At 36.7% G+C, this 13,783-nt stretch overlaps 1 protein-coding gene across 1 annotated transcript; it reads left to right on the forward strand.

Annotated features, from left to right (window-relative positions):
* The first annotated feature begins 10,392 nt into the window (after positions 1-10,392).
* On the forward strand, positions 10,393-11,527 carry HMGN2 (high mobility group nucleosomal binding domain 2). Its single transcript, XM_045480571.1, has one exon. It carries the CDS (start codon positions 10,450-10,452, stop codon positions 10,720-10,722), a length of 273 nt encoding a protein of 90 aa, XP_045336527.1. The 5' UTR covers positions 10,393-10,449; the 3' UTR covers positions 10,723-11,527.
* The last annotated feature ends 2,256 nt before the right edge of the window (positions 11,528-13,783 follow it).

Here is a 13,783-nt window from a genome sequence, read left to right on the forward strand (position 1 = left end):
AATCTTCTGTAGAACCACTAGACTCTCGGCTTGGTTTTGAATTTGGATTTTTTTAAAGCTGCCACTGTCACCTAGAATTGATCGTAATCCGTCCTTTTCATCTGGTGCACTTCTAAACTGCTATTATAATGCCACGATTTGATATCGGTAGGTCAAGTTTCTAGGGAGGAGACAAGAGGAAGGAAGTTTCAAGGTGAAATGGCTGGAGTCAGAAATTATGGGATTATGGATATACTTTATGAAAGAACCAGGACATAGAAATTAAGGAATATAAAATTGTGTAACTAAAATATAATAAAACACTTTGTTGCATTTGTAATAAATATTGGGTTTTAGTTTTAAAACCCAATTTGTGGGGCGCCTGGGTGGTGCAGTCGGTTAAGCGTCCGACTTCAGCCAGGTCACGATCTCGCGGTCCGTGAGTTCGAGCCCCACGTCGGGCTCTGGGCTGATGGCTCAGAGCCTGGAGCCTGTTTCCGATTCTGTGTCTCCCTCTCTCTCTGCCCCTCCCCCGTTCATGCTCTGTCTCTCTCTGTCCCAAAAATAAATAAACGTTGAAAAAAAAAATAAATAAAACCCAATTTGTGTTATTGATTGGAAAATAGTTTTATAGCTTATATGTACAGTCTGGTAAAAAAATTATAAAGGGATAATATAAAAGTAAATGGTACAAATTTTGCTTTGCTGTTATGTGTCCCCTTGGTTTGTGCTTAACACACATAGTGTCATTTGGTCGTCACAATGAAACGGTGTTTAAAATTAAATACATTTCACAAAATAAACACAAAATGCATTTAAATAAAATTAAAAAATAATTTATTAAAAATCTGTACTATCATAAATAAACAAAAGGAAAGGGGGATTAAAATTGTGTGGGGATGTTCTATATAAATTAAAAAAGGGAAAAACTGCAATGCTCAATGAAGGAAAAATATGAATCAAGCTTGGGAGATGGGATTAATAATATTGAGTGAATCTATACACAATGGGTTTGTAAAGCATGCATTCTCAATGAGGAAGATATTGTCCCCAGAACGACAGAGTTGGTTTAGGTGGAAGGGAGGTAAAGGTAGGCCCAAATCTCAGATATTACAATGGTTTGTGGGCCTCTAATGCTCAACCATATTTGACAAGGTTTTCTTTCTTGATATTTAATTTTTTTTCATTAGGTAGATATTAAATGAAATTTAAATTAATTGAATTAGAATGGAATTTCTTTGTAGAAGCATGATAATGAAACATAGAGTGAAAAACATTGGTTAAAAAGTATAAAAACTTGAAAAAATTGTCATGGTAGTATTTTTCCTCATTTGTTATAAATTCAATAACAAAGAATTGAAAGAAATACATTTGTTTAGATTTCCTTGGTGGCACTAACACACATATGAATATATCTAATGAATATTCTATTATACCTCACATCACTGTCATTTGTGTAAGCGTGTATGACTGGGAAAGACCCAGTATCGTTGGTTTTATATAGTCCTAGAAACTAGTCCAGCTTAGGTACTCAATGAAAGCTTGTTGAGTGAAAAAACAGCACCACCAAATGATTGTCTAGCCCATATTTAAATCTACAATCTCTGATAAATCTACGGATCCCTTCACGGTTGTGAATCTTCACCATTGTGGTTACATTTTAGCTTGTCCAAGGTTCCTCTCAAAATGGGCTGAACACTGAACTGAACACAGAATTCCCACACGGTCGGTCTAACTAGCAAAAAGTAAAAAGAGGTTATATCTTTCTCATTTTTAACTTTCTATTTTGACAGCGGTCTGAAGTGCTATTGGATATATTAGTTGTGACATTCACTGTTACTTCAAATCCAACTTAATCTCAACAATTACTCTTAAATTTTCTTTATCTATGCTGTTAAGCTGTATTTTCAGCAGCCAAGATAGAATATCTTGTTAATAAGCCAAAGGAGGATACTTAAAAAATAATAACAAAATTTCATCTTACTGAATTCAGTCTAACATTTCAGTCTTTTTTGAAAAAAATTTATTGTAAAATTTCCATGTATTTTCCTTATTTCAAGCATCATGCTATTTGATAATTTGATATAATTTCTACTCATGTGAACATCAGAGTGAGTTATCAAAATGATGTAAAAAATCTACCATTGCATACCTTACTCTAGCTTTATATCCCTACGTTAGTCATCAATCTTGGATAGAACCATTTATTTAATAAACCAGAAATGCACTGCATCATACTCTCACTTATCTCATTTTTAACCATCTAACTAACTCTCAATGATATAATAAGATACTTTTAAAAATACATTCAACTTGCTAAATCCAGATCATGCTTATAACAGCCTGTTGGTACAGTAATACCCTCCCACTGACCTGTAATCTTGAGTTCTCATATTTAGTGAGCACTTTCTTTCCCTAAATGCTTACAAATCATATTTGAAAACAATTTATGCTAAAATCGTTATCGTGTGTTCACATAATTCACCTTCGAAAGAATCTCATTAGCAAAGTGGCAGAAAAGATCAGGGAACTCTCCTAGGACCAAGGTGTCGGGGCGGGGGGGGGGAAGAGAGAAAGAGAGAGAAACAAGTGAGGGATGGAGACAACATAGCAGTGTGGTTAAAAAGAAAAAAAGGAAAAAAGAATAAGTAGGGCATAATAAAAATGGAAAGTTATCAGTTATTATTTTAGTGGACAAATGTGTTAAATAATACCATTAAAATGCAGGTACCATTTTGCCAAAATATGAAGTAACTGGCTACATTACATTTACAAAAGATATGCTTAAAACAGCTGATGACACACTGGTGAAAGTGAAGGAATAAAAAAAAAATCACAAAAAAAAAAAAAAAAAAACGAAAAGGAAAAAAAGTATTACAAAATGAATGAATGTCAATACTAGCATAAAATTTAAAATAATTCAGAGTAAGCTTAGCTATGTATTTTATTTTTTTTATTTATTAAAAAATTTTTTTTAAATATGTATTCATTTTTGAAAGACAGAGAGAGACAGAGCACAAGCAGGGGTGGGGCGGAGAGAGAGGGGGGGACACAGAATCTGAAGCAGGCTCCTGCTCTGAGTTGTCAGCACAGAGTCCGACACGGGGCTCAAACTCACGAACTGCAAGATCATGACCTGAGCCAGAGTCAGATGCTCAACCAACTGAGCCACCCAGGCGCCCCTGAGTTATGTATTTTAAGAGCAGATAGTTTTATTTGTGATATACATTAGAGTATATTTACTCCAACAAGAAAATTGACCTGTAAAGAATCTTTATACAGTAACAATGGCAAAATACACAAAACAAGTCTGTCTGTGTCACTGATCAAATGTTCTTCAACATTGGTTTTGCTTTAACCATCTCCAGTGTTAATTTAATCAGGCTAATCTGCACGACTCCCAGTCCTATTCATCTGTTTTACTGGGCTGGTACCCAATGTACTCTGGGCCCTACTGCGACGTCAACCCCCTCCACCCCCATATGTTTCTGAAATGACAGCGTTCTCCTCTAACCACGATTTTAGGCATGCTCAGCTACGTGATTCCCTTTCTTCCCTTTCTCGGTTTCTAGTCTATAGTGCTGTATATGTGAGGACGGCAATGTCCCGAATATACACACTTGTTTCTCTTCTGGTAGTTTCTGTTCAAATCTTTTCTGTTTAAAATAATGTGGTGATAGGATGTTACATGAAGGATCAAGACCTTGGAGTCATGAAACGGTTTTGGAACTGGTATGAAGCTGATGTTTCTTATTCTGAATTCTGGTTCGATTCACCTGTCTAGTTGAAATGTGAATGTTCTCCACAATTCACTTCTTACCTAGAATGCCACATTAGATGTTAATATCCTAAAGGCCCTGAGGGTTTCAAACATAAAACATAAACATAAACCAAACATATAAACAAAAATAAAAATTCTTTAGCTTTGTGTAAGCAAGCCTTTTTCAGCAGTATTTGCCAACCTTCCTTTTAATTAATAATATGTATTAGGATCTTAATTTTAGAATTTATACAGTTCACTTTGGACAATTCTGATTTAGAACAACGTCTTTGTTAAAAATTGCTTGGGCTGTTAAACACCTCCCTTTTTGTACCTGACCCATAGTTTTATTATTGAAAATGTCAATATGTAGGCCATTAAGAGCTCATTTCGTAATTTTTCCTACACATAAGAATTTTTAAACAATATCTGACAGATGGCTGTGTATCTAGTTAGGAATGTTTTCCTGAGAAGCTATTCCATAATCTTTTGCAACCACCTGTTCAAATATCCAGCTGTCCCTCCTAATCATGAAGTATTTATTCAGATTTAACCAAAGAAGAAAATTAAATGTTTAAAAGTAAAAGAAAAAAAATCACAATGATTCCTTGACATGTCAGTGTTAGCCACTGATCCAAGGAAAATGAGGGAGACAGTTATTTCCAAGGAGATTTAGAATCTCTAGTTCCATTTTGAAAGTTCCGTTTCTGATTCTAGCAGTATTAATATTTGAGATAAAAAGTAATGTTCACCTGTATCTGTATTAAACCTATTCAAAAATCTATCGTCCACAATGTGTAGAGAAAACTTTTGACATAATTCACAGTGGTGACTGAATTAAAGGTCCACTGAGAACTGTTTGATACACTTCCTTGGATCCTAAGATATTACTAGCTTTCTCAAAACAGTCAGTGGAATGTAATCATAGCAAAGGTTCTTGAGCCACTTTCTGAAATGAGAAACTCTCTGACCAATGACCAGGAAAGTCTGTGTGGTGGGAACCAAACCTCGGGTCATTAGATGGGGAGGAAAGAAATGCCAAGATACTCGGGGTGTTCTCAGAACTACCTTTATTCTTGTCACTGACATCAATGTTTCATGATTCCTTGAGAAATTTTATTTATCACTGTTTAAAGTAGAGATGTGGTGCTATAAAAATCATACTCTTTATCCTCAATCAAATCTCTCAACCATAACCTGTTTTTGGACAAATGCTTTTGGTATGTTTGTTTAGACATTTGTGCATTCTCATTTGAAAATACATTTTTTAGGGGCAGCTATCTGCTTCCAAATGTTGGATTTTAGATCTCTATTTAGTGCATTACAAAGCATTAGATATGTTCAAGGATTTAACATATACCATTTTAATTATTTTGATTCTAAATTTATCGTAGTAAGTTTAAACAATTTATTCTTTAGTCTCTGGAGACAGAGAAGATTAAGACTGCTTTTCAATTCAACAAACACTTGTATAAGCTTAATATAAGCTTCTTGTATTTTAACCTCTATTATTCTGCCAACAAGAATTGAATGTGCTCTTCTTTTTCAGAACTTTTCTTTCAATCAGAATTTCTAGCCCATCCTTCCAGCAGTTATATCCACTTTCTCCTAAAATTCCTATGCCAAACTTGTCTCTTCCAACAAGATTTTTCAGATTAATTTTACCAATTCCGATCATCTAATATTTCCTTTTAGCACTTATGCACTTTGTTAGTCTGCATTTATTATTATTCTTAATATATGTAGTTAATATAATTGTAACTATCTTAACAAGAAGCAGAAAACTGGCAGTGTCTCAGTGTGCTGTGTCAGTGTTTTGAGATTAAATGTCTCATGTCTATATGTGTTACCAACAAGCATTATACTTATATTTCCCTGAGGATATGGTGGCATTTCTTGCTTTATAGTGTCTTAGTTTAATTATTAGTGTGAGGGCTGATCCCAAAGTGAGAGAACAAAGGATTCTGAGAGGCACTTCACACCCATACACCATTTTTCACAGAAGATATATTCTCAACTGAAAATCAATGTCCTAAATTTCAAGAGTTTGCAAAAATTCATTGTGAATTCTCATAAGCTTCTACAATTAACCTCCTGTGTTCCTAGCTTCCTTTCTATCTCTTTTAATCAAACAAGGAAAATAGACAATTCACATTATCAAGAGTTTCAAGGTTTAAAGGAAACCTAAGTCATAACCTTATTATAATAGGGGAAAAATAGAATAAAATAGGCAGAGAGGGAAAGGGTAGGATCTGAGGTTCCTGGGTGGGGAAACACACATATTTTGGAATATGTTGGGAGGGTCCGATCACAGAAAACCCCCTTGGGCATAAGGTTCCTCTTAAGAATGTAATAGCCACCACCTACTCCCCCCTCAGGTTTCCCTCTGGAATTTGACAAAGACCTGACCAAAAATAAGTAGACTATAAAAGGTATCACCCACCAGGATGGTAGGGCTATAGATCACCCCTCATAGGATGGAAAGGAGCCAATCAGGAATGGATAACCCAGCATCTAGAGTTATCAAACCAATAAGGCTAGAATCTAAGAAGGATCAAGGGGAAAGGGAAAGGGAAGGGGGGGGGGGAGGGAAACCAAAACCTTATAAAACCAAGACCTTTGCCTATAGTCCGCAGACATTCACTTTCGAGTGTCCCCCTCTCTGTAAAGAGAGCTTTCATACTATTCTTCCTTTTTGATCTTATACTCTAATAAACTTTGGCCTGCTGCTCATTTTGTGTCCACCTCTTCATTCGTCGAAGCAATGAGACAAGGAATCCCAGGTATTGAGGTAAAAAAATCCTGCAACACTTCCAGATTCTGAATCAAGAGATTAAATCAAGAATCTAGGAAGATATTTAGTATTTTTTTCCTCCTCGTTTTGAGACCATGTTTGGGCCCAAGAACTAAATAGCCCTCTTATTCTTTATCCAGAGAAACTGATTTTATTCACCCGGTTGCAAGAGAAAAAGCTGGAGAGCTGCAGAGATACAGCAGTGTTCATAGGCATACATTATAGAGGAAACTTGACATTAGCAGTGGAGTAGTTCGAAGACATGGATCCACACAAATAACTTCTGACACTTTTTTTTTTAATTTTTTTAACGTTTATTTATTTTTGAGACAGAGAGAGACAGAGCATGAACGGGGGAGGGGCAGAGAGAGAGGGAGACACAGAATCGGAAGCAGGCTCCAGGCTCCGAGCCATCAGCCCAGAGCCCGACGCGGGGCTCGAACTCACGGACCGCGAGATCCTGACCTGAGTCGAAGTCGGACGCTTAACCGACTGAGCCACCCAGGCGCCCCACTTCTGACACATTAATCTCACTGATGGAGGGACCAGGTGAGGGACCACCTGCAGCAGGTGGAGAGAGGACCCAGGAGTTCCCTTTCTGTATTGCCTCTGCTGAGAAGTCAGTTCATGAAAAAAATAAGACAGCAAGAATAGTGTTTCCTGTAACAAAGCTCTATGGGGAGATCCAAAGGGTACTCAAGGATATTCTACTCACACTGTTTTTGGAGGTATGGCCTGTGTGGGAAAGGAACTTCCAAGTTTAAAGATAAACAATGAGGAGAAGGGGGGGGGCGGAAACTACATATTTAGGACAAAGTATAAGAAATAAAACATCTCACACAAAAGAAAGAGCATCTCACAAGATTGATTCCAGGAAGCAGTTGAAAATACTATTCTCAAATAAATTGTTCTTGCAAGGAAATTAAAAAAAAAACATAGACTAAATGAAATAGGGATTGCTCATGCGACAGATGAAAACATGATTTCACAGGGTTATGAAAATAAAGAGGGAAATAATGATACTGAGAGCTTAAAAACATTTACCTGTGTCAACATATGAAATAAATATGCGGGGGGGGGGGGGAGAAAACAAATAAAAACAAACAGCAGCAACAAACAAGTCAGTGAATCAGATCTTAGCCTGAAGGATACAAGGATAAGTTACAGAAAGATAAAAATGAGCAGAGGCCAGACTTAGCAGGAGGTGCAGGGAAGACTACACCTGTAGGGTGCAAAAGAAATGCAAATAAATGAAATGGACACGATTTCAAAAAGTAATAAAATCCTATTGTTAGGAAATGAAAGAAACATTGTTAGTGAAAAGGAAATCACTTTCTACACTGGAAAGACCGATTCCAAGGCATTTCCTGTTTCAGTCCTTGAATTTGAAGAGAAAATTGTCAATTTCGGTCAACATTCATGCCTGTGCAGCAGGTATATTTTAAAAACATTTAAAAATATCTTTTAAACATTAAAAAATATATTTTAAATGCAGGCTTACACAGCTAGAAAGGAGTTCAAAATATAGACACTTTTAAAGGGAAGAGCGCGGGGCACCTGGGTGTCTCAGTCAGTTAAGCAATGGACTTCAGCTCAGGTCATGACCCTGCAGTTCCTGGGTTCGAGTGCTGACAGCACAGAGCCTGGAGCCTGCTTCAGAATCTGTCCCCTGGTCTTTCCCCTGCTCGTTTTCTGTCTGCCTCAAAAATAGACATTAAAAAATTTAAATAAATAAATAAATAAATAAATAAAGGGAACTGGGTGCTCTGAGAATTGTGTAAATAGTCCATTTACATTAGAAAACCAACAGCAAGATGGTCTTACATATGCAAGAGCTTGGGAATCTTCACCAACAGTTCCAGGAGTTGTATTGGGAAGCTGGGCTTTTTCAGTCTGTGGGCCTGCCTGTGCTTCGAAACAAGAGAAAATAAAATCAGTTAAGGTCTGATCCAGTCAACCAAAGGCAAACCAAATATAGTAACCGCAAATGAAAAAGCCTAAGAGTTAATACTAAATCTAGAAGATAAATACAAGGAGGACACTAATTATAATTATAGTAAAAAAAAAAAAAAAAAAAACCCAACAACTTTAGTGTTTTTATAGCAAAAAGGTGAAATCATTAGAACAAAATCACAAATTTGGAAAAAAAAATGTTACTCAGGACAGAGAAGAAAGACATGAACACAACATTGGAAATTAAAATACCTAACTATGAATTTAAGAGCTAATTTTTTAAAGGCAATAAAATAGATTACTACTTGGATGAATCAAGTGAAAAAGAGAAAATACATATACTTGTAATTAGGAATAAAAAAGTACACAATCACAGAGGAAAAAACAATTATATTAAAAAAATGTTCACAATAATATCTACCAGAAATGAAAGTCTGGATAAATCAAACCTTTTTCTAGAAAAATAAAGATTTCCAAAATTGACCAACAAAACCTAAATCCATTCAATAAAACTATGTCTATAGTAATACTCCTTATGTATAAGCTATTAAACAAGAGAAACCAATAATGTTTTCTAGGTTCAAATAGTTTTAAATATTTAAACAAGTAAATTTGCTGCTGTTGAAATAATTTTGGAGCATAGACAATCAAAGAAAACATTCTATTTGTTTTTTAAAGGTTATGTAACTTTGATATCAATATACTATAAAAGATCATATAAAAATCCTCAATTACAATCAACATATTAAATAACAAATTCCAGCACTACATAAGAATCAACCTTGTTTGGTTCCATCTATATCCTGATATTTCTGAGTTTATATGGTGTCATAATATTCCTGAATAAATAAATTATTTTGATTCACCATATTAATAGGTTAAATGAGAAACACTGCATAATCAAATTTTTATGCCAAAAGACATTTGATAATATTTAAAATTAGTCATGAAAAAACTCATCAGTGAATAGGGTTAGGAAGATTTCTTTCCCCCTGAAGGTAAGTACTATGCTTAACAGCAAACAATAGGAACATTTATTTTAAAAGCAGAAAAATATAAAACTGTCAGTCTTCATCATTTCTAGACATAGGCCATTAGACAAAATGAATTGAAATATAACCAGCCAAAGTGAGGAAGTAAACTTTTAATTATTTGTAAAGAAAAGCAGTTAAAAGAAAAAAGAAGCTATAAGTATCAGATGGACACAGTAGCTTATTATTAGTTAAATAAATCTGTTAAATGACAAAAATTTAACTGAGTAAATTTTAAAGCTATAATTGGCTTTATTAATCAATTCATGAATCAGACAGCACCCCATCTAGCAAGTAGAGGAGAACTCCAAAAGGCTACAGAAATGGGGTTTTTTAAGGTAGAGAGGGAGTGGAAAAAGGAAATTATTAGCAAAGAATTCATTGTTTTAGGCAAGGTCCCCCTCATAGGGAATGGAAGGGGGTTGATGGGTAATTTCCCGAGTGCTGACCAGGCAATTTCCATGGTGACTGGTTAAGGCTTACATTTTCTGGGTTGAAACTGTGGTCAGGTGAGATATTAAGTCATGGTTTACTGACTTGGGGACTAATATAAGTGATGCTATTGTGGGCCTGTGGTTTTCTTGTTAATACCCATAAAGACAGTTTTTGGTAAAAAAAAAAAGTCAGGAATCATAAATGTTTGGCTAATTTGACTACATATCCTGAAATGACAAATTCATGATACATAAATGTATATATCACAAGCACATACTAGAAACACTTTGAAACATATATTATAATAAAGCAATTTAGTTCCTTAGTAGATTATGATCTTTCAAGACAATAAGAACAAATGACTTCTTTACTAAGAAAAGGACTAATGCAGGAGTAGTGTGAAGAATAGGAGGCGAGAACGACCCTAGGACCAGCCAAAGCCCGCGCGCCCCTGCGTCCCGGTGTCCAGCGCCTATGTCCCCCCCGCCGTCGCCACCATGCCCAAGAGAAAGGCTGAAGGGGATGCTAAAGGAGATACAGCCAAGGGGAAGGATGAGCCCCAGAGAAGATCTGCAAGGTTATCTGCTAAACCTGCTCCTCCGAAGCCAGAGCCCAAACCTAAAAAGGCCCCTGCAAAGAAGGGAGAGAAGGTACCCAAAGGGAAAAAGGGGAAAGCTGATGCTGGCAAGGATGGGAATAACCCAGCAGAAAATGGAGATGCCAAAACAGACCAGGCACAGAAAGCTGAAGGTGCCGGAGACGCCAAGTGAAGTGTGTGTATTTTTGATAACTCTGTACTTCTGGTGACTTACAGTTTGAAATACCATTTTTTATCAAGTTTTATAAAAATGCAGAATCTACTTTTTTTTAAAGCTATGTTGTTAGCACACAGAACACTTCATTGTTGTTTTGGGAGAAGGGCATATGTCACTAATAGAATATCTCTGAAGCTAGACTGATTCAAGGGGAAAAACACCATTCCCTTCTAGTTCTGAGAAACTTCCTCTTGGTTCCCAAGAGGAGCGATTCCTTGATGTTAACGCACATTAGCCACCTTGGCAACAAATGCCTTGTGGGGTGGAAAATCAAAAATTCATTTCTTATGTCCTTTTCTCCCTCTGCCTTCAACATAGACTTGACTCCCTTAAACCCAGAGACCTGTTGGAACCTGACCCCAAGAAATGGTTCCCAGTATGTCAGGCAATCTGGACTTTACAGTGTCACCATGGAGATGGCATCTCTCAAAAGAGTTCCTTTTTTAGCTTGTGGAGCTTCAGATTGATAATTCTGCCATTTTCATTTCATTTCCTGAAATTCAGGGTCGGCTTGTGAAAAGTTGTTAAACAACATGCTAAATGTAAAATGTCAACCCTCACTCTAAACTCTCCCTGTTCAGAGCCTCAAATGAAGACTTCATTGGGTTCTATAGTGGCTTTCTGATTTTGGTAGTCCATTGAAGAAGGGAGTTTGAAAATTGTTCTAGACTGTTAACGATTGTCTGCCCATGTCCTGCCTGAAATACCATGATTGTTTATGAAAAGTATCTTTAATAAAGCTGGATACAGTTTGGCTTGGGGAAAAAAAAGGAAGAAAAGGACTAATGCAACCCAAAAAAGAGATATTTGAAATGAACAAAAAGCAAGAAAACATATAAACTTCTTTAATAATTTTAACATGCCAATAAAAACACTTACTATAAATAATATTATCCTTACCAGTTTATCAGCAATTAAAAAAATAACATCCATTTTTTAAAGTTTATTTATTGATTTTGAGAGAGAGAGAGAGAGAGCTCATGCCCATGAGTGGGAGAGGGGCAGAGAGAGAGGGAGAGAGAATCCCAAGCAGGCTCTGTGCTGTCAGCATGGAGCCTGATGCGGGACTTGAATTCACGAACCATGAAATCATGACCTGAGCTGAAACCAAAAGCCAGACATGTAACAGACTAAGCCACCCAAGTGCCCCCAAAATTAATATCCGTTGTTGAAAGAAATTTGGATACAGACTAACACTATGTCAGAGGTTGTGGTCCTGCAGAAAACACTGTGACAAAAATATAAGTTCACAGGGATCTCTTTGGAATCTCTTTGCTAGGATTCACTGGCAAGAAAACCCATTAAGTGAGACAGGACACAGTCTGGTTACCACGGTTGAAAGCTAGAGCTTAGCTCTGCTGGGGAATTCTGAAGGACTACGTGCAATGTATCTTAAATTTTTCATCTATGGGATTAGAAAGCTGGGAGTTCTAGCCTCTCAATTTCCATCTATCAGTAGCAGCTGACTGCTCTCAAGAAGATTATCTGCCAGGCACTACCACCTTGCCCCTTATATGTGGGCCTAGAGAAAACCTTACATGGAGAGTCACAGATACTTGGAGTTCAATACCAGGGAACAGTGCTAGACCTTGAGCATCAAAGAAGTGTGGATGGTACTCTAACAGTGCATCCCACTCACAATTATGCAATACAAATGGACTCATAAATTGGTATGGTGTTGTTGTTCTGGATGGCATCCATTCCTACCTACCTGCCTATCTATCTATCATCTATCTATCTATCTATCTGCCATCTACCTATCCAGTAGCTATCTATCACCATCTATATATCTTTGTCTATATATTCCCACCAGTAGAGAATCCTGCAAGTTTGTCAATATGTGTCAATTGTGTGGTAATGTCTTTGGATCCATTAAATTTTATTTTTTTCTGAAATTCTCTCTCTGGATTTGTTATTTCATAACCTACACAAATAGGTCAGATTGTTTCTTTATAATTATGGCTATTAGGGAAACCATTTCTTTAAAAAAAATTAATGTTTATTCTTGGGAGAGAGACAGAGACAGGGGGAGGGGTAGAGAGAGGGAGGCATGAATCTGAAGCAGGCTCTAGGCTTTGAGCTGTCAGCACAGAGCCCGACGCAGGACTCAAACTCATGACCCTTGAGATCATCATCCTGACCTGAAGTTGGATGCTGAGACACCCAGGTGCCCTGAAGGTAAACTATTTCTTAAGTCTTTATATCAAGTTTCCAATTGTCTCTGTTTTCTATATGTATTTAAGCATGTATCTGTTAATCTATAGTTATCATTAGTCACACTACCTTCTTCCCAAGATGGGGGTTATTTTACCAAGATTATGTAGGACTTGTTTATGTAATTTATATATTTTCTAATTCCATAAGTATGTTATACATACATTTCTTGTAAACATATATATTTCTTTTTTTCTACATTTTAGATTTGGGAACTTCTTCCAGTTGTAATTTTTTTAAACATTTTTGTTTATTTGAAAGAGAGAGAGAGAGAGCAGGAGAGAGGGAGAGAGAATCCCAAGCAGGTGCCATGTTCAGCACAAAGGCCAACTCGGGGCTCAATCCCATGATCCTGGGATAATGACTTGAGCCAAAATCAAGAATCGAATGCTCAACCAACTGAGCCAACCAGGAGCCCCACCCAGTTGTAATTTTTGATGAAAGTTCCAAACTCTTATACTCCTTGTCTAGTGTAGTCCAAAATTATTCTTCAATGTAACCTTTTTTTTTTTTAGGTTTGGCCTGGAATCCTTCTTACCTACAAAGTGTTTTGTATGATTTTAGAACAATCTGACACTTAAAAACAAATAATGGGGGCGCCTGGGTGGCGCAGTCGGTTAAGCGTCAGACTTCAGCCAGGTCACGATCTCGCGGTCCGTGAGTTCGAGCCCCGCGTCAGGCTCTGGGTTGATGGCTCAGAGCCTGGAGCCTGTTTCCGATTCTGTGTCTCCCTCTCTCTCTGACCCTCCCCTATTCATGCTCTGTCTCTCTCTGTCCCAAAAAATAAATAAACATTGAAAAA

This window comes from Leopardus geoffroyi, chromosome C1, assembly GCF_018350155.1.
Source record: "Leopardus geoffroyi isolate Oge1 chromosome C1, O.geoffroyi_Oge1_pat1.0, whole genome shotgun sequence".
Classification (NCBI taxonomy): Eukaryota; Metazoa; Chordata; class Mammalia; order Carnivora; family Felidae; genus Leopardus; species Leopardus geoffroyi.